At 33.6% G+C, this 20,886-nt stretch overlaps 1 protein-coding gene across 5 annotated transcripts in view; it reads left to right on the top strand.

Moving 5' to 3' along the window:
* VPS13A (vacuolar protein sorting 13 homolog A) overlaps window positions 1-20,886 on the top strand; it is a 112,589-nt gene that overhangs the window by 79,899 nt on the left and 11,804 nt on the right. For 2 of the 5 annotated variants that reach the window (XM_037372935.1, XM_037372933.1), the window contains 15 exons: window positions 1,215-1,368; window positions 2,211-2,357; window positions 2,917-2,998; window positions 4,342-4,411; window positions 4,900-5,005; window positions 8,120-8,233; window positions 10,166-10,311; window positions 10,433-10,514; window positions 11,539-11,652; window positions 12,121-12,196; window positions 12,292-12,455; window positions 12,804-12,849; window positions 13,108-13,231; window positions 14,224-14,338; window positions 16,484-17,068. In XM_037372935.1, the coding sequence (XP_037228832.1) occupies window positions 1,215-1,368; window positions 2,211-2,357; window positions 2,917-2,998; window positions 4,342-4,411; window positions 4,900-5,005; window positions 8,120-8,233; window positions 10,166-10,311; window positions 10,433-10,514; window positions 11,539-11,652; window positions 12,121-12,196; window positions 12,292-12,455; window positions 12,804-12,849; window positions 13,108-13,231; window positions 14,224-14,338; window positions 16,484-16,546 (1,603 nt within the window). In that variant the 3' untranslated portion in view covers window positions 16,547-17,068. Of the gene's footprint in view, window positions 1-1,214; window positions 1,369-2,210; window positions 2,358-2,916; window positions 2,999-4,341; window positions 4,412-4,899; window positions 5,006-8,119; window positions 8,234-10,165; window positions 10,312-10,432; window positions 10,515-11,538; window positions 11,653-12,120; window positions 12,197-12,291; window positions 12,456-12,803; window positions 12,850-13,107; window positions 13,232-14,223; window positions 14,339-16,483; window positions 17,069-17,367; window positions 18,577-20,886 lie in introns of those variants that run through there. The other 3 variants (XM_037372931.1, XM_037372930.1, XM_037372934.1) reach the window with 2 other exon arrangements.

Genomic DNA, 20,886 nt, shown 5'->3' with positions numbered 1-20,886 from the left:
GTATTGTTTTCTTGTTAAACCCCGAGTGGATGTCAAAATCCTGAAAGTTCTTTCCGAGGAGAAGAGATTATTCCTTGAGTATGGTGAAGAAAACCCTATTACTTAAAAAGTTCCCATTTGTGAATGTCTTGTTAAAATGGAGAAGGCAGTTTGTATCTAACTTGATTCAGAAACAAGTTTCACCATGCCAGTCCTGGGATCACAGCACATTGAGAAGCGAGAGAAAAAAATCAAGAAGAAAAAAGACTGGGGGGAGGGAAAACTCCCAGCAGTTTCAAGGTAGTACTCTATTTTGTAGCTGGTTTGCCCTTTAGCTCACCAGGGTTTTTTGGTGGTTCTGCCATTTATGTCTCTGAACACAGACACAGATGTAGCTAAAAGAAATTGGATTATGGGACTGTGTCTGGAAAGCTGTGTATTTGTGGACTATAGAGTGACTTGTGGAAAGAAGAAGCACATTCCATTTGTCTGATAAGTGGTTTGTGCCCTATTGTGTGCCTTCAGTTTTACTGTAAGGTTTTTTACAGAAGCAGTGGAATGAAGTGGAATTAAGCAGAAGAGAATCCAATGCCTTTTAAGGATGATTAATTATTTTGTTGTTTTATTAATAACAAAAGTAAGAGACAAAAGAAAAGAACTCATTTTGGAAAACCATTAAAAAAACCCAACAACAACAAAACAAAATAAACCAAAACCCCCACCATAAAGTCTGTAGAGGAAGTGTGTAAATTGAAATCATCATCTATTGATTTAGACAGGAAGAGTGAAGGCACTAGCTATCAAAAATAAGAGACAGTTCAAGAGGCATTTATTTCATCTTGACGTGAAGTTCTCAATTCCTCGTAAATTCAGCTGTGCTAAAATAGATGTAGGAGTATATGCAGAAAACTACATGGAGATTGTAGAGTAATGGATGACAGTACTATTGAAATGAGCTTCCTGATTAAGTATCCTTACCTACCCATCTTTATCAAGGTGGGGAGCTATACAAACTTGCTCATAAATTTTCTTTTTTGCCTTATGTTGGAGAGACTGGCTTCCACTTAGTACCAAGGAGTCAGTGGGTATTTTGGGTAACTTGTTTATTGCAGTAGTGCTTTATGATGTGGTTTCTCATTCCAGGGTTATGACATATTAAAAGCCATACTATGGTAGATAAAACTTGTTTTGAAATAGCTAATCCTTCTCCTTGATACTTTGTTTTGTCTTCAAAGTTCTGATGTGGTTTGGGAGACAAAACCCAAGAAGAAGTCAAGATGGAGACCAATGAGTGTTAAGCAGACTGATAAATTAGAACAAGAATTCAAAGACTACAGCGAGCTAACTCCTTCAGAAAATAAGATTGTTGAGTTGGAATCAAATGTTTTGGTAATAATGATAATTCTCTAGTTCTGTTATGTGTATACACAGGAAAAATAAAAGATAATATATCAATTTTGCTATCTTTTGAAGAAACTTCTAGTGAAAATAGAGATGATTAATTTACCTAATCCATTTGAAAACACTTCTCTAGAAAAATACCTGCAAAAAAATCCATAGATGTTTGAAAACTTACTTTAGACTTTTTGTTATTAGCCTGTAATTTTGAAATTGCAGTGTAACATTTTTGCAGGTCATGGGACTAAATATGCATAAAGCTACAGTGAAGAAGCTTAGCGTTTGGTTCATTTGTTATACTGGGGAGGTAGGCATGGTGTTAGTTTTTTGGGTTGGTTTGTTTGTTTTAGCACAAAATCTTATGTTTTTCTAGTGCCTTATTGTGGGATAATTCAACTGTCATTTAATGAGACACAGATGAAAAATTATTCCGGAAGTTCATCTGCAATGTAGAAGAACATTATGCGCAAAATGCTGCTGTCCTTATCTGTAGATAACTTTTAGATACTCATTAGAATTGTGTTGTAAGTAAATGAACACGGTATAGGTAAACAAGCCAGTTTTACTCAGTTGTAGACAGTGATATTATACTACTGTGACTTTCCTTTAGAAAGCCATGCTAGTAATCCCTTGAGTAACAGAGTAATTTGTATGTATGCTTCTATTGAAATTTATGACAAAATCTGATAGTTTTATGTTGAAAGCTGCAAAACTTTTACTGCTAAGCTATCTTTACAGTGTTAACGAGCAGTGTAAATTTTAAAGTATACTATAAAAAGCAGTCTTTTGAAACATTTAGCATACATACCAGATTTTCTTTAATAATACAACAGGTATGTTTAACTCCTAATGGAATGAACATGAAAATTCAACAACCAAATGAGATTCCTATCAGAAGGAATTATTTGCCAGCTTTAAAAGTAGAATACAGTTCATCTGCACATCAGAAGTCTTTCAGAATTCAGATTTACAGGATACAGGTGAGGCTTGTCTAAAAAGGTAAGTTATTTATTGGAAAAAGTAAATTAGACAGTTGGTTTTATTTTTAAATTGTTTGGATTGGTCATGTTTTGAATTTAATTGTACTCATTGGCTTTTACAAGAGTACTTCTCAGTCTTTGGAAATACTACTTAAATGCTTCTAGAAACGAAAATCCAGACAGCTATATGACTGTTCAGGAAAAGCATTTACCATTCATCTTCCATGCTTTTTCTTGTGGTTTTCTTCACAACCGACAGAAAAATAGGTGCCATTTGTTGTCTTGTATATGTTTAAGTCTTTAAAAAACAATCCTTTGCAAAAATTCTGTGGACAGTTTATTGCCACCAACTTAGAGAAGCTTTTCTGGACTACTTGGATTGAATTATTTTATTTTTAAAATAGAGATGTTTTGAACCACAGTAGCACCTTTTTTCTGCTTTTGAACTGGTGGAATGGTAAAGGTAATGTTCGTAATTCTTGTGTTTGTCCTGAATTTAAAATATTTCACAATTTAAAAGCTAACGTGCTGCACCTTGTCCTGTCCTTACCCCTATTAGATACAAAACCAGATTCCTGGAGCCATATTTCCCTTTGTGTTCTATCCTATTAAACCTCCAAAGTCCATCACCTTGGATTCAGGTTTGTTGTTCTAGTTTAACATAATCCTTACTTCTAAAATGACAAGGTGACTTGTTTATACTGAAGTTAACCGCATCTTTTCCAGATGAAGTCTGTATACGCTTACTGACTACAAATACTAATATTAGATACAGGGAAGCAGTTTTGTCTACAAAGAAGATATACAGAAAACCATTTGAGCAGTTAACAGTTAAAAAAAAACCCCAACATTTCTTTTAGCCGTCAATATCAGACCTTTTAAGCACATCTTTTTGACATGCTAATTCAGTCTTGTGGAGAGCATAAGGTGAAAGTTACATATGGATCAACTTAAAATGGGCTTTTGGCAGTTGAATTCGGACTACAACTAAAACTTAATGCTGACTAATACAGAAGAGTTGCCAGCTGAAAATAAGAGAAGATCAAATTGTTGCTTATATTGATGGTAGTGAATCTGTTGCACCATTTCTGTATTAATTGCATTTGGAGTTCTGGGGCAGTGAGTATTTACTTTTCATCTTCAGTCATCTAGTTTTTCCCTACTGCCCCAAATTAATTGTTTATCTTAGTCATGTTGTTGATTTTTTTTTTTCCTCTTTGCTTTCGTGCAATACATGACCTAGTGATCTATCGGAAATAACCTTAACTAATAAGAAAATAAAAAGCGTGCTGGTCTAAACTCAGAATTGCTATGTGGGGCAGCATTTATAAGATCTGTAGATAAATTATATTTGCCTGTTCTTTGTGTAGCCTGCTGACTTCTCCATTGCTTGGAGCATTACTGAATGTCAGTACACTGTGTGATGAGCTGCAGTCTTCCATTAACTTGTTCACTTGTCACTTGGAAGTCACTTGAAGACCAGAGTGATCTCAGGAGACATTCTTGATTGAGACAAAGAATACTGCCTGTAATTTTGTACAGAAGCTAAAATATGTCAGGTGTTTGTTCTAAATATGACCAATTTCAAGCTACAGTGCATAGATCTGCAGAATTCTTTTTTTTTGTTTACATTTTTTTATCAGCTGTGAGAGAATCTTATTCCATGGCTAGGGAAATCATATAAATCTGAGATTATATAAATATTAATTTTCTTTTAAATGAAAACTGTATGTTTTCATAGATAAATGAAATGGAATTTTGATGTTCCATTTCATCCTTGTTTTCCTATTCCTTTCTGTTCCTGCTCTTTTCCCTGAAATAGTTGTTCTCCGTACACTATGTAATTGTCATATCCACTATGTAATCCTGCTTTACAGGGTTGAAAGAATCTTGAATTTATATGACATTTTTGTATTAATAATATAAAGGTATGTATATCATATAAAAATCTGTACTGATCTTTTTTTATTTTACAACTTCATAGCACCAAAACCATTTACTGATGTCAGTATTGTCATGAGAACTGCAGGACATTCACAAATATCTCATATTAAGTAAGTATTTAGGCATGTTCCCTCTCTTTTGCTATTGGTTATATTTAGTCAAGCTTTAAAATTAAAATTATTATGGGGCAAACATAATGAATGCAACACAGTTTTACACCAGTTCTGAAGGATCAGAGCACTTAGAGATAAGAGCTCAGCCCCCTTTATTATCCACATAATTGCAGAATAAAGCAAGGATTTTTAAGTGTCTTCCTAATGCAGAATTTTAGTCTTTTTTAACTTAGAAAAAGCTCTGTTTAGCAGTGCTGTATACAGTGTTAAATGCTGTAACTTGTTCAAAATAGTTCTGGTTACAGGCAGTATGCAAAACCTTCTTTTCATCAGTAATGGGAAGTCCCTTAAAAAAAAAACCACAAAACAACAGGTATTGACTTAAAGTACCTTTTTTTAGTTAAGTGGTCTAAATACCCTAGATTAAATTCTACATGTTAGAAATGTTTGTAAAACACTTCAGTAATTGTTTTTTTCATATGTAGGTATTTTAAGGTCCTGATTCAAGAGATGGATCTCAGAGTAGATCTTGGCTTCCTATATGCACTGGTTGAATTCTTTACACAGACTGATGTGCCAAGTGACCAGGAGGTAGAAACCTTTTGTTGTTCAACTTAAGTTTGTAATTATTCAACTTGTATTTAAAAAAAGAAAAAACATCTTGGTTTTATGTGTCCTTAGCACTGGTTAGTAGGAGTATCTGGGATTAACAAAAGTTACCATTGCCCCAGGTAAACAGTGAACTCTTGCCTTTGTCCTCATCTTGCATGCTATGCAAAGAAATCTTCAAAACTTTCTGTGAAGAATGAAACTAATGTTGTCCTGGATTCTTTGTTCTTTCTAATGCCTGGGGGATCAGTTAATCAAGAATCCAGGATGGGAGGAAAGTAAAAATAAGTCTTTTCCTTAATGTGTCTCACTTAAAAAAAAACAAACAACACAAACAACCCCCAAAAACCCAAACCCCAAACACCCACACCCACCCCAAAAAAACAACAACCACCAAATAACCTTGGAAAATCTTGGCCAGGAAATTACTGACACTTGCTTTCCTATGAGAGCAAGAGAATGTAAAAAGGAATGGAGAGAGGTTGATTCGAAAGTGTTTTCAGTTATTTCCTGCAAAATTAAAAAGTTGGAAGATGATGTAGTTACATGTTGAAACTTAAGTGGAGAGGAGAGGGCAGTGGGAGGGAACAGAATTACTGTGCAGGGAGACTGAGAAGTGTTTGTACACAAGAACAGTAGAAATAAAATAAAATACAATAATTTGAAGTGAAGTGCAAGGTACTGTGTTTGGGGAAAAAATAATGAAAACTTCAGTTATAACTATAAAGCAACAGAGGAGCCAGTTTCTTAGATTTGCCAAAGAAAACAACAAGAGGTGATGAGCTGTACAGTTACAGTGCAATTCTGATGAATGTTGGGCATGCTGTTCTTAAGAGTATTGAAATTTGAATGTCAATACACAACAAACTGATAATAAATTATTAGCAGAAAGTGTATCTTTTGTGTATATGTCAAAAATGCTGCTATGAAAAATGAACCAGAAATACTTGCATAAAAGATTTGCCTGAATGAGTAGAGCAAAAAGGTCCTTTTTATGGGGCATTAAAAGGTATTGTCTTACTGTGGCAAGTGAAAAAGTATGCTGGAAAGGAAACTTGGCTTTTGTTTCATTTTATCTGCACATCAGAGATTAAAAAAAAGTATTACCACTCAGGGATTATGCTAAAATAAATAGAAAAGATTAAAAAGTTGTTCCAGTGTAAATATAAATTGAGAATCAGAAGGAAGTATGGGAAAACAAAGAGAAGTAATTTATGGACTAACATTTCAAGCAAGATAAGAATCTTGTTAGAATTTTGTAAGTTTATGGCAGAATATATTTACGTAAGACTGTTACGGGTTGCACTTTCATAGATATTTTAATCTAAGTAAATTTGCTACTCTTGCATGGTATAGTTCATTAAATATACCCTCAGTTTCCTACTTTTGTTTAGAATTTTAAAAAGAAGATTCTGATTTTGGTGGGTTTGTAGCTTGTTTTCTAGCCTGTGATTAAATTAAAACTAAATATACTCCCCAGTTACGTGGTTACCTTGAGTTTGCAGTTGTGAGGCTTGAAGATCTAGCTGTTTCTTCCTGGTCCCGTCTGTCTTTCCTGTTGTAACTTGAAGCCTGTGGGTTCTTTGCGAGCTCTAGTGGCACCACAGTTTTGGAAAGACTCACAAAACACACTAATTGCTTATTGACTTAAGACCTTTTATCTCTTGGTGATGATGTAAAATTTTAACTTAAAGAATGGGATCCTCTCTGGTGAGAGGCTGCTTCCTCTAAATGAAGACCTAAGCATGTATTTCTGTATAATCTTTTCTTATTGTATTATAATATATAATTATATATTATATTCTTAATATATAACATACAATATTTTATGTATGATATCATATATAAATTATATTTAATATATTTTATACGATACTATAATGTATTCTTACTATATTATGAGCTTAATTAAACATATTTTTAAATGTTAATATTAATAATGAGCAATCTAATTGTGACTTATGAAATACAAGGACATTTGAAGGGTTCCTTAAACAAAGCAGACATTTAATGAAGATTAATAATGTTACTGTAGAATTGTTTCAGAAACGTTGCTGCATTCTCATATGCGAGAATATGTAGTCTGGGAACTGGTGGTTCCCAGCAGTGTGCTAGGGCATACAGTCTGTTGATGCCAGGTGTACCTGTGAATTCTGTATTATTGTGGTAGTTTGAAGAATTACATTAATTTTCATGCCTGATTGTGTAATGGAAAAAAATACATTGTTGTATTTTTTTTTTTTTCCCCTCCCAGTGGAAAGATGAATGATTTGAGATTAGCATTGAGAGCTGAATTGCTAAATCCAGAGGGTAGAGGAGGCCCTATTCTGTATTTCCAATTTTTGGGGAATTATACTTAATATTTAGTGCCTTGATTGTTTTGCTTGTTTAAGTAGCAAGGTGCTACCTGTGTTTACTGTTCTGAAAGGGCTTCTCACATTATTTTCAGTTACAACTTCATTTTCTTTGACTGTTAAGTCTTGTTTGAGTATAACTTCAGAGTAGTTATTACTGAAAAATCTTAAAATGTTACTTGTACTTGACCAGTTCTTCAAAAACTGTTGTAAAGGATCTCTTGTCTTTTGAAAAAGAGCTAGATGGAGATCTTCTCAGAGTATGTAGAAGTCTAGTTTCTGTGTAACAGAAAATAGTCTTTATTCTAGTTATTTGTATTTAAAAACCTATGTGTTATATTATATTTGAGAAGGGTGTACATATAAATATATATATATATTTAACCTTTGTTTGACCCAGGTAAAAGTTGTCCAAACTTTACTTGAAATTATTTGATATTTGAACTTGCATAAAAAGAGGGGGTGGTAGTGGTTTATTTTTTTAAAACTATCAAATAGGTGTATGTTTCATTGTCATCTTATACGTGTTTTTCTCCTCTTCATACAACAAAAGGCAGCAAATAAACTCTAGTTTAAAGTCCTCTAAAACGTCAACTCTAAGTAAAAAAAAAAAAAAAAAAAAAAAGATCAGGAGGGTAAAAGTCTATATGTTAGTCAATATGTTGCATCTCAGTGACTAATGCATGGTCATTTTATGTAGTCCAGATTTTAAAGTAATATTTTTTTGAAAATGCATTCACAGCTAGAACTTTTCAAAAAGGATGTTGAATCTCTTCAAGAAGAACTGATGAGTGTGTCTACAACAGATACATCACAGATCAGCTTGTATGAATACTTTCATATCTCTCCAATTAAGGTATACCTCTTTGACCATACAGCCTGTGTTTGCTCCAACTGAATAATTTTTGTCTCCTGCAAGACAGTAGGCACTAGAAATGAAGAAACATAGAGGTGATCAAAAATAAAATAAAAATGTGCTGGAAAAGGACTTTAATTGTTACCACTTACTATATGGCGTTACATTAATATTTATTAAATGTTTATGTAAGCTCATTATTTCATTCCTATCCATGATTTTCTTCATATACTTTAATGCTTCTTCTTGCTATTATTTAAGAGATCCTAGCCAAATGCTATTGTTTGTGTGCAGAAAGTGTGTTGTGGATTGGGAAATGAGGTGATTTCTAAAAAATGGATACAACCAGCATTACTGTGCAATGACATTTTCTCCTTCATTGTTATTTACTCATTGAAAAAGTGGTTTTGTTTTTTGACTCCAGTAAAGTCTACTTTTGACTGTTTCGCCATTCCCATAAACATTCAGGTACAGCTGCTAAGTAGTATGTGCATACTTACATGGAGACATCTGTCTGTTTGCCCAAATCAAACTCTAAAGCACTTTTAGCTTACTGGGCTTCATTTTTTGATTACTGTGTGGCTGATGTTAAAGCTGTGATGGTACTTCTTAGGTTCTGTAACAGTTATGTAAGAGAATCTCACCTCCATCCCATGGGAAATAGATTGAAGGTCTGAGTTTCACCTCTTAACGGTATTGGGTAAGATGTTAGAAACAGCCTGCTATTAGAACAGGTAATTCCAGGAAATACTTGGTTGGCTTTATGTAAACAGCTTAGTCTAACTTAGTCCAAATAATACTTAGTTGCTTTTCCGTGTATCTTCACTTACATGTTCATGGGTATGTCTCCTGTTACAAAAAACGACTCAGAACTTGACAAAATTAAAACGCCATTTGTGTGTTAACAAAGTGAACACTTCGTTAAAAAGTAAATAAAAGCTTATTTTTGAATGTATTCTGTCATATTTGATCCGAAAAATTACATGGAGGAGATGGGATGGAATAAATCAGCTTCAGGTTGTAATAAAAGATTAATCTTTAATGCATATAAAGTCTCACATTATTTTCAGTTACAACTTCATTTTCTTTGACTGTTAAGTCTTTTTTGAGTATAACTTTAGTTATTACTGAAAAATCTTAAAAAGTTACTTGTACTTGACCAATTCTTCAAAAACTGTTGTAAAGGATCTCTTGTCTTTTGAAAAAGAGCTAGTAAATTAAGTGACAGTGATTCTGTAAGATGAGGTATGTATTTTGAAATGAGCAATAGTTAAACTCTGTTATACCGTAAATTAATGAATGGCATATGGTGTTGCCTTCAGAGAATCAGAAACAGGTGTAACTTCTTTTACTTTGATTTTTGACAGCTGCTGAGTACTTGTGCACTGTAGAGCCAATTGAGCAATTTTCCTGAATGCTTTTCTGTTTTGAGACTGTCACCTTAATTTCTGTGAAAGAAATACTTAAGTTAATACTGGTCTGCACAGGTGGGGTTTTTCTTGTGTACATATTTCAGTGTTTATTTAGCACCTGTAAAACTTGTGTTAATAATAATTTGGTTTTAGGCTTTTTTTCCTCATTCTTACTTGGACACTGTGCTATGTTACTGTTTTCAATCTCCTTTGATGTTTGGCTATTACTTACCTAAGTTCTAGCTAAAAGATTCTGAAGACCTTATCTGAAAACATGAGTAAGCGATTTAAAGTTCTTGTTTTCTTAAAGGTAGTTGAGGTTGTTTAGTTTGATTGTAAATGTTTGGGGTTTTTTATTGCCCATGGTGTATTTCTGTTCTCTGTTAAGTCAATCTGATTTCAGTCAAGGTTAAAAACGTCTTATCTCAATTTTTAAATCATCTAAAAGATGATAAACATAGAAATATAATACTTCCAATAACCAACTATGTTATTTCCCAATCTCAATTTTATCCTTTAGTTACACTTAAGCTTTTCACTCAGTACGGGTGGAGAAGATAGTAACAAAGAAGAAAGAAAAAATGAATTGATACCACTTCAGTCCTTGAATCTCCTGTTGAAGAGTATAGGAGCCACCCTCACAGATGTTCAAGATGTTGTCTTTAAGTAGGTTAAATACATGATTGCAAAGATTACTTTCAGAGTATTATGTATGCTAGATTTTATCTTGCTCTGCATAATAAGGACTTACTTTTTCTCTCCCCCCCTTTTTTTTTTTTTTTTTTAGGTTGGCATTCTTTGAACTCAGCTATCACTTCTGCACTACACAACAGCTCCAATCATCAGTTGTAAGGCATTATTCAAAACAGGTTAGAATAAGTACATTTAAGTATTTCAGTAAATATGTTTTTAAAGCACTACTATGCAGTTTGGTTCTCTGAAAATATAATTACTTTCAGCCTTGTGTGTTTGTACAAAGGTTAAATACATACAAAATAATCACTCATTAGTTGGATTGCCTTTATTCTGGGGGCAAGTACCTTTCTCAAATTATGGCTAGAAAAAGTGGCATGGATAACAAAACAGCTTGCTGGAATAGATAGTGGAAGCAAACACAGTGCAGCCCCGATAGAGCAGAATTGGCACCAAAATATTAATGCTTATTCTTGGACATTAGTAGTGTATGAATTACGATCCCTTTTTGGCCTTTGTGTACTGTTCAGGTCCTATCATGCAGTGGAGAGAATCCAGCAGATAACACTTTTGCATAAAATAATTTGTCCTGTTCTATTCATCCATCATTAATAATAAGGGATTCTGTGGACATTTTGATTTAGTCCTCTGTCAGTCATTAAAGGAGAAAAAACCTATGCAGGGTTTCCAGTGAGGAACGAGTTACTGTTCTCTGGCCCTTCCTTTTCCCAGGAGGAAGGTTCGAAATGTCCTAGGTGATTCTCAACCTTTTTTCTAAAATCAGATTACACTTCATCTAGATGTAGTTACAGTGTTTTGCAGTGACAGTTAACAACACTTTGTCGCCATATGCAAACATACCAAATTTTGTGCTGTAGTATGAGAAATCTAGGTAATGTGCTTGCTTTGTAAAATCTCAAGAACATTAATGTCAGTTACTTGTGAAATGCTTGTAAGAAGTAACATTTATTTGGCTGACTTAATATGATTTACTTACTGTAAATCCTTTTTAATAAAACTACCTCTGCTTTTCCAAATAATTTTGAGGGGTTTATGTTAAACTCATATTAGTTTCTTTTTCTTTTTTTGTTTTGTTTTTTTTTTTTTTTTTTTTTTTTTTAAACTGGGTATACTACAGTCTTTGCCTTTGTTTTAGGGTAATTTCTGAAATATGTTTGCTAATAACTATTCTTATTTTAGGCTATTAAACAGATGTATGTTCTTATTCTTGGCCTTGATGTCTTGGGTAATCCATTTGGATTCATAAGAGGCTTGTCTGAAGGAGTAGAAGCATTTTTCTATGAACCTTACCAGGTAAAAATCTCTGCTACCTTCTTATGAAATGTAGTACAAGTAGAAAGATACGAATTATATTGAAAATGTGGATATACTAATACCTTTTTTAGTTTTAAATTTTGATTTGGAAGTGAAATGAAAGTGCCAGGAAAAAGTTACTGCAAAGCTCAGTGAGATAAAAAAAAGAGAGTAGTCAATTTAACTTAATTCACGAAAGGCTGTTCCTTACGGTTCTTGTTTTATAATAAATCAGATTTTTTTCCCATTTGCCTTAAAATAAGCAGACTTCAGGGAATTAATTAGTATTCTAAAATAGTCTTTCTCCCACAGGTGCTTTCATGGGCACTTTCACACTTTTATCACTCAGCCTCATGCTTTTGTTCTCTTTGTTATATATAAATTCCAATAAAACCGTTATGATTTTAAAATATTTAATGCATGCTATTTGAAGCTTAATATATATGCATCTTTTTTTTTTTTTTTTAGGGAGCCATCCAGGGTCCTGAAGAATTTATAGAAGGAATGGCACTTGGACTCAAAGCACTAGTAGGGGGAGCTGTTGGTGAGTTCCAGCATTATCATGGTAGTATACTTATAGTAAGCAATACAGGTGAGTATTTGTAAATTGTATTGGCGTTGTATTTTATTTTCCAATAGGTGGGTTAGCTGGTGCTGCATCAAGAATCACTGGTGCTATGGCAAAAGGAGTTGCTGCAATAACTATGGATGAGGATTACCAGCAGAAAAGGAGAGAAGCCATGAATAAACAACCCACGGGTCTGAGAGAGGGTATCACTCGTGGTGGAAAAGGATTAGTTTCTGTAAGGAGAAAAAAAAATAATAAAAATATTAATGAATTTTATGCAGGCAGGAGTAACAAAGGTAGAGGCTGCCATAGTCACCAGAGAGTTGCTACTCTTAATTTTAATTCTGATTTTGAAAACATATTCCCACAATTGAGTAGTGGTTTTAAATGAAAATATACGAGAGTAAAAGAGACAATACGAACTGTGAACAAGGTGCCTCTAACTCTGTTTCCTTGTTGTGAATTTTAGAATTTTCCAACGTATGTACTTTGAGGTTATTCACCAATGAACTAGCAAGAAAAATGTGAAAGATGAAAAATGTAATCTGAAAGCATGTTTGTAATCTCTCATTTCTTTTGCTAGGGTTTTGTGAGTGGCATAACAGGAATAATTACAAAACCAATAAGAGGTGAGTTTCTGATGCATTAACTGTTCGTATGATGGTAAATTCTTGATACTTCATTAAACATAAATCTGAGTTATAAAAATTTTCGTCGATGTTTTATATTCCTACTGACTTTCAGTTTAAATGTTTACATTAACTTTGTGTGGAGGAGACTATATAGTTGCATATCAAATAAGAGTTGTAATTAAATGGTAATTAAGTTTGTTACAGTTGTAAGAAACTCAGTGTTTTATATTGATTTGCTGCATTTAATCCTTTTAGGAGCTCAGAAAGAAGGAGCAGCTGGTTTTTTCAAAGGTGTTGGAAAAGGCTTAGTGGGAGCAGTTGCTAGGCCTACTGGAGGAATCATAGACATGGCAAGCAGCACATTTCAGGGTATTAAAAAGTAAGTAAAATATGAAGAGTGATGTATGGCAGGAAAGAGATAATAGTAGCAGTAGTACGTTGTGTTTTTGTATCACTTCTGCATCATTTATGGTTCTATCAACTTTCTCATTAACACAGATGAGCTGGGAAAAAATCTTACATATATTGGTAATTATGTTATAAGTAGGTGGCTTTTAATAAAATACACAGTTGATAACACTTAAAAACCACAACATCAAATCTCAGATGTTTCTAGCATTACCAAAGAAACTATTTTAAAAGCCTCAGCGATCAAGTCTTCTTCAATTGCTGATTTTTTTTCCTTTTACCCCAAATATACAGGAAAAAAGGACTTAGCAGCTGCATCAAAAGTTACTTTTTATATTATTATGACTGTATGAGATGAGTTCCAAGACTACCAGGTCATGCCAGGATCTGTTCTGATTGTTCAGACTGAGAACTGTTTTGTTCTCAGTCTGCGTATTAATTTCTGTGATAGTCTCATTTTAATAAATGTGGTGTTATAGATTATCTCATTCTGTAATGTGTGCTGAAGTAGGAGAAAATGTATTGAGCTTTGTCTGAATGCATCTTTTTAATGGCTCTGTTCTTCTTAGCAAGCTGGACCAGTTTTGCTACTATAAGATTGCTAGTCTCTCGTTTGCCACTTCTCATTTCTTTAGCAGATGAATGCAAGAAAAATGTTAGAGCAGAAGTTCGGTATGGCGCAGATGTCTTTAATTTTGAACTTTTGAAGTACAGTACCTAGACACCAATGAAGTAATGCAGGCTTGTGCTGCCCTGTGCCATCTCTCTAAAATAGATTTTGGAGTGAAATCTATTACTGTTTCATAGAATGTCAACTCAATGTCTATTCATACGCGGAAGTACAACAGTTGCTGTACTAGTACTTGAATTTAACTTGTATGTGAAATAACTTGGACCCTTTGCTAAATATTATAGCTGGTGGAAGTATTGACATGTGCCTTACATTTGCTGCTTTATTGTCAGAGTTGCAGATTCATCAGAAGATGTGGTAAGCTTGCGCCCACCTCGCTTCTTTGGTGAAGATGGAGTTATTAGACCTTACAGATTAAGAGATGGAACCGGAAGTCAAATGTTGCAGGTGAAGAAAATGAAAGATAATTTGATATAAATTCTAACTCATCATACGTTGACATAACTACTTTAAAGAATTGCCCAGTTCTTAAATTCCCTACTGCCCTTTACCTAATAACTCAGTAGTCAAGAAGTTTCATTTAATTTCTTAGGCTTATGACCACTTTGGTGATTTAGGTTTTGTAATACAAAGGAATACATTATAATCTCTACCAGTATATCTGTAGAGGTTTGTGCAAGATACAGAGTATTTTGAAAGAAGAAAAAAGTTTATATGTGTAATTGAAAAGGTTTGTATTTTATTTTTGATAAACAGTGATGGTAATCACAAATACTTTATTCAGTACTGTTATTAATACACATTTTAAACAGTGACTCTTTAATCTCAACTTCATTTAAACAGCATTTTAAACACAACTAACATAGCTGTATGTATGTCATACTACAGCCATTGAAAGAACGTAAACAGTTTGAGTACTGTTTGCACGAAGAACATGCTGAGCATCAGTGATTCTTTAATAATTCAGGTGCTGTTTAAGCAAATTTCACTCAGATATCAAAGAGGAAATAATTTCAACTTTTGTGCAGCTTACAAAGTTTCTGGTTTTGTTTTTTTATCTCTGTTAGAGGTAAAGCTGCATTTTAGAAATACTCAAACATAAGAAATAAAGTAATAGTGATTGCATGAATGTAAACAGAATTTTTAAAATACACATTGAAGGATTCATAGTGTGCCAGGGAAATGTTGGAGAAGTCATACAGAAATAACCTTTTTGGAGAAGTAGATAAGGATGAAGTAGCCTTTAGAGATTATTTTTGAACTATTTTGAGAATTGCCACAGCTGTTTGCTTCATGTCAGGTTCCAGTCTGGTTGTTTCTGTTTCTTCTGCATTTCAGTAGTGTCTTTTGTGTTGTGGTAGAAGAGGTTTGTCCTATTTGGGGCATTCCAGCTATGTTTACCGTATCATTCACTGGTGATCTAGTTCAGCAGACTGTGAAAGTTCTTTAATAAATCACGTGCCTCTGCCTTTCTTCTAACGAGGCAGCTTTAACCTATGCTCTCCAATTTAAAGCTAGTGTTACAAAGCGTGTTACCTGAACTAGACCATAGTTAGAAGCCACTACTGATAAACAGCATAAATGTATTTCTAATCTTAAACCTCTTTTGGGTGAAAAAATTTATTCCAAAACATCCCCTTTTCTGTTTTAAAGTGTACCACTAAAACAAATGTGAGCAAACGGAACAGAATCAGCTCTTACATGCAGACTTCTCTAATGATTTTGCCTTGCTTTTGCTTCTTAAATTGATACGTGTTTGCCTTTTGGTTTTTTGTTTCTGAGAAACCTTTAAAAAATTCAGCAGTGACACCTAGTTCTAGTTCTCCCCTGTGTGGTTGAGTACAGTACCACCACCTTCCATTATCCAACTTGCAAAAGCATAAAGATTGCCTTGTGTAATGCTTGTCATATTTTGTGATGACAACCATTATTTGAAAGTACCTAAAATTTGGAAAATTGTATGTTTCATGTTAGTCTTCACTACTGATGATTCTAAGGCAGAACTACTCTTGAAGAAATGTTTTGAAAGCTCCAAACAGGGTCATAAATTTCCCTGTAGATAGTCAAATCAGAAGATACTGAATTGCATAATATTTTTTTCCAGACATTTTCTGATGCAGCATGTTTGATGTCTTAGTACACTTGAGGGTAAAATAAAATTAATGTTTCTGTTTCTAGAGATATTTCTATGTTTTGCATGAGACACTGTGTATTACTTTTTCTCAGTATGAAGCAGATTGATAGCATAATATTTTCTTAGGGGGGTAAAAAAGACCGTTCTCCCCTTTTTCTATAATTTCTATGCATACAGGTCTGGTGACTAGCCCCAGTGCAGTCACTGTGTTGAAGCATTTGCAGTGGATCACTGGATTAGATTTGAATAAAACTTCTAGTGATTTAGAGGTTGTACATGCTGATGAAAGGAAATAGGATATAGGTGATCTTGTGTGCTTATATTGTGTCCTAAACTAGGATGTCACTTCAGCATTTCTTTGTTTTCTGGGGTTTTATTTTAAATTAATAAATTTGCCAGACAAACTAACCCTTCTAAACTAATGCTTCTGCTTTCTTCTTCCTTTACCATGCTTTCAGAAAAGACAGGCCTACAGGGAATGGACTAAGACTCACAATAGTAGTGATGATGATGACAGTTAGGATAATATGGACTGTAACAGATATACATGGCCTTTGTCACATTCTTTTGACCTTTAAATATTAAATGTTGCTGCTATAATTCTCACTGAGAAATTGAGATTGTCTGATATTAATTAAATTCTTATTTTTCAAGCCGTGCAAAAAAAAATATAAATGGGGAAATAAAACTGTGTCATCATAAGTGCTAGGCAAAGGAGCAAAGAATATAATAAAAATAGTCTTAAAGATAAAACTTGACATTAGGTGAAAATAGTAATGAATAATATGACAAAATAGTAATACCATGCCTTGGAGTTTATTTCTAGATATGTTTCTATCAAGTGTATTTAACGTTTTTCCATTTTTGTAAGTGTTTGACAGGTTTTATTTATAATTTGCTAGACAGAATGCTTTTAAATGTGTTTAGTAAAACTTTACTGAGTTGTACAGTCATTATTGGTGTTAAAATGCTGTTTATTTGTTTCATATTTCAAAAGTTTCTTGTTTGCTTTTCTTTTTAACAATAAACACATCTAAAGTATATCTAAAATGGATTCATCTGTTCTGTTGCAACATTGTTTCTCGTGTTTCCTGGAACTAGATTATGTAAAAACACTAAATGATCTATAAAAGTATTTATAAGGTAAAGTACACATTTTAAAAGGAACATTTAACATAAACTTTTACTTTTTCATTTATCATTTATTTTACCGTAATTTTTTAAATACTTACTTTGTATATCATTTGGAATCCTTAGATGTGTGAAATAACGGTTTATTTAAGTATTTTTGATTGTGAACGTAAATTATTCGGTTCTTAAATCAGTATTTTTGTTTTCATAGCAAGAAAAAAAAAGTAAAAATCCACCCCAGAACTAAACCCTAAGTAAAATCATGGACAGCTGAAGAAAATACCAGGACTTTTAGAAGGCTCTGTGTAGTAAAACCTGTGTACCATGCAAAAGTATTTAGTTTATTTACCTAGAAATGGGGAAGAAAAACCCACAACACTGAACCACTATAATTCTGTACTGTAAATTCTACAATATAGTTTTACAAGTTACTTCTTTCTTTAAAAATTGTTATAATCTGTATTCAGTGGAATGCTTGCATAGGTTTCGCGTTCTTTTTTGTGGTTTGTTGCTAACTTTAGATTTTTGTGTTGCATTTTAAAGACATCTTGTAATAGACATTTATGTATCAAAAAGTACTGTAGTAAGAATTAATTCTTTTGCCAGCCACTCAAGAATTAGAATTGCTTTAAAGCAGTAAAAGCTTCTGAAATAGTTGCATATTTACCAAAGGTGATGTCATGTCTTTCATGGTCTTTTGTCTTCCAGTTACAAAAACTCTGAGGGAAGAACTATTAAAATCCATAAGAGTGCTTATTGTGGCTCTATGCCTTCAAAAGCTGCTGTACAGTCTGATCTCATGGGCAATGATGAGCCAAGGAATATATGTCTATAGTATCCCATATAAAAGCGAGGACAAACTCAGCTTGAGAGTTTCTTTTAGGTGAAGCTACTGATGCTTAAGATTGCAACAGCTCATGTATTGCCACATACTTTGTAATACTGTCATCTGAAAAGGATGTCTTGCAGAAGTAGATGAAAGACTGTATTACAGTTTATTACTGCCTGAAACATTGTGGGAAGGGTTTTGAGTATTTCAGGTACAAATAGATCTTGAGTATTTCATTGAAGAATGTAGAATTTCTAAAAAAAAAAAAAAGACATTTCATGCCTAAAAGTTGAAGAAATTGTTAGGTATGACTTTGTGAAAAGGTTTCAGCTGCATTTTGTTAAGTTTACTGGGTTTTGGGAACTTTGAATATGTTACTGACATCTTTTGCCTTTTTGGCTTTTTAGTACAGTTTCTTATTCCTACAAAACTTTGTTTTTCTTCTGTAATGACCTGCCCTACAAGACAATGTATGTCAATTTCATAACAAAACATGATTTTTCCTCATTCTAAAACAGATTTAGCAAGAAATGTAATAATTTTGTAATCATTTGTAATGTAAGCATTTTATAATAAAAATGTAATACAGTATTTCTATCAAATTTATCTAATTTTTAAACTATTTTAATTTATAGTTCTGTAAGTCATTACAGAATATGGAAGTAAAATTTAGCATGAATGGTAGTACTTCTTGTTCAGGTATCACTAATTCAGGTTCCACTACAACATAACTAAAAATACTTCTTTCTTTACTCAATAGGTTGAAATATTGTAGAATGCTAATTTAAAAAAAGTTAAAAACTTTGGCAGTATAGTTGGAAAATATGACTTGTATACCTTATTTTGTTTCTTCCGTGGAGTATAGCCCTATTTTTTAAGTTTCTATGTTAATAAAAAATGTAGTAGTTTTGAACAAGTATTCTATTTGTTTTTGTCTTGAGTCTAGCTTCCTCTGAATGTACATTGGGAAAAGAAATTGTAGGATCACAAAAAGTTGAATCTCTTGGGATATTAGGATTTAATTTCTCTTCAAGTCATAAAACAAAAACTTGTGAAAAGTGTAATAGCTAAGTAGCTGAACGAGATGCTCTTTAAGGCACCAAAAATGCAAAAAAAACCCCCCAAAACAACACCACACCAAAAAACCCTCTCAAAACCCAACCAAACCAAAAACCAATTTAGAGATTATTTTATTTAGGGTTGTAAAGTAACGCATCAAAAAAACACAGACCATCATGTCAAATAACTGGGGGTTTTTTTGTTGGTTTTTTTTTTTGTCCCATCCTCTGCACCCTGACCCCCATCATGTAATGTATCGGTTTTTCCTCTGCTTTTTTGTTGGTGAATTAAATTTGAAGTCCAGTACTGTTGCTGAAAAATCCAGGAGTAAGTGCCATCCTTTCAGCTGAGGATGTCAAGTTTTCTGATGTGAGCTGTAGAACAAATTGATGATTCAGCTGTTCTTGAGTGTTTAGTTTTATGTATGATGGTAATTTTGAATTTACATGTTTCCTCCTTGCTGTGCTGAAGAATTGGCTGTGCTCTTTGTCTTTGGCGTTAACTGGTACATCCCATTTGATCAGGGTTCTTTGGTCTTTTTGTTTTCTCAGGAAGCTCTGTAGACTTCAGTCAGTGCAGAGGGACAATATAGACAGTTTCTGGGATCATTTCATAGACTGTTTATACCTTTGTTGTTGGTCATTTACAGAAGCTATAGACTTGCCAGGAATCACTGGTCTTTGCCCTGCCAGTGAATAAAGCTGAAAGATAGGTTAGTGTCATACTTATGTTTGTAAGTCATTATACTTGCACCATGAAATCTCAGAGAAGTTTTCTGTGTTACAGCTCAGTGCCTACCCAAAACCAAAATAAATTCAAAACCTTTTTTCTATTTCTAATTTGCCTTTAAAGTGTAGAAGTTTGTGAGGGCCCTTCTACAGCCTTGTGTAAGGTTGCTGCCCAGCTATGCTTTGGTGGGTGTAAGCTTGTAGAGAAGACTGTCCTTCAAAGCTCTGCTCAATACAGTGTCTTACTGTCTTGGAGGTGTTTAGCCTTCATGATCTTTTTTTGGTCATGAAGTAAGATTCAGATCAGGTGGTAGAATGTCAGAATAGGTTGAAAAAGCCGTTGTTCCTTTGTATTCAAACTTCAGTCTGCCAGGAAGAACACCTGAGGAATGGGAAAAGTGTGTCATACTCTTCCTTTTTCTCCTTCCTTCACCCTGTCCTTGGGCTTGGGTTCAAATCAAAACATAAACATCCATATCATGAACTACTCTAAAACTGAGGTTTCCCTTCATAAAATTATAGGGAGAAATTATTTCCAAAGTTCAAAGTAGCTTCACTTTTATTCTACATCGTCCTGACTTGTACCAGCCATCCATTCATACATGCTATTGAGTTTGCTGCTCCCTTATTTGAGTCACAGCTGTCACTCTTCATCTTCCTTTGGAAAACCTGTTGTGTCTAGGTTAAAGGAAAGAGCAGGATCCTTACCACTTAAATGTGCAACATTTGGGTATTATTACATAGCTATTGCCCATCCCCAAATAGAAGACATGTATATATCACAGGAAGCTGGTTGAGACTTAACACCAGTTGTTTCAGAAGAACATGGAAACTTGTGAGATTCGGTTGCATTTTAGATTTTTTGTGACTGAAGCATAAATGCTTATATATGGTGGAAAAGCAAGTAAAAACTACCAGCGTCCTAGGCAAAGCATACACCAGCTTGTTGTTTTCTGACAGAGAATGCAGAAAAGAAAATTGGAATATTTTTCCATTTCCCTGCTGGTACCTTAATCACTTCAGATGCTACAAATGAAAGAACTTTGGTTGTATTGGCAGGCAACACAAAGAACTTCCAGATGTGGACACCATAATGAAAGTGTAGATCAATATG

Source organism: Falco rusticolus, chromosome Z (assembly GCF_015220075.1).
Source record: "Falco rusticolus isolate bFalRus1 chromosome Z, bFalRus1.pri, whole genome shotgun sequence".
Classification (NCBI taxonomy): Eukaryota; Metazoa; Chordata; class Aves; order Falconiformes; family Falconidae; genus Falco; species Falco rusticolus.
Note: the sequence above shows the minus strand (reverse complement) of the source record. Positions and strands in the feature narration are given on the sequence as shown.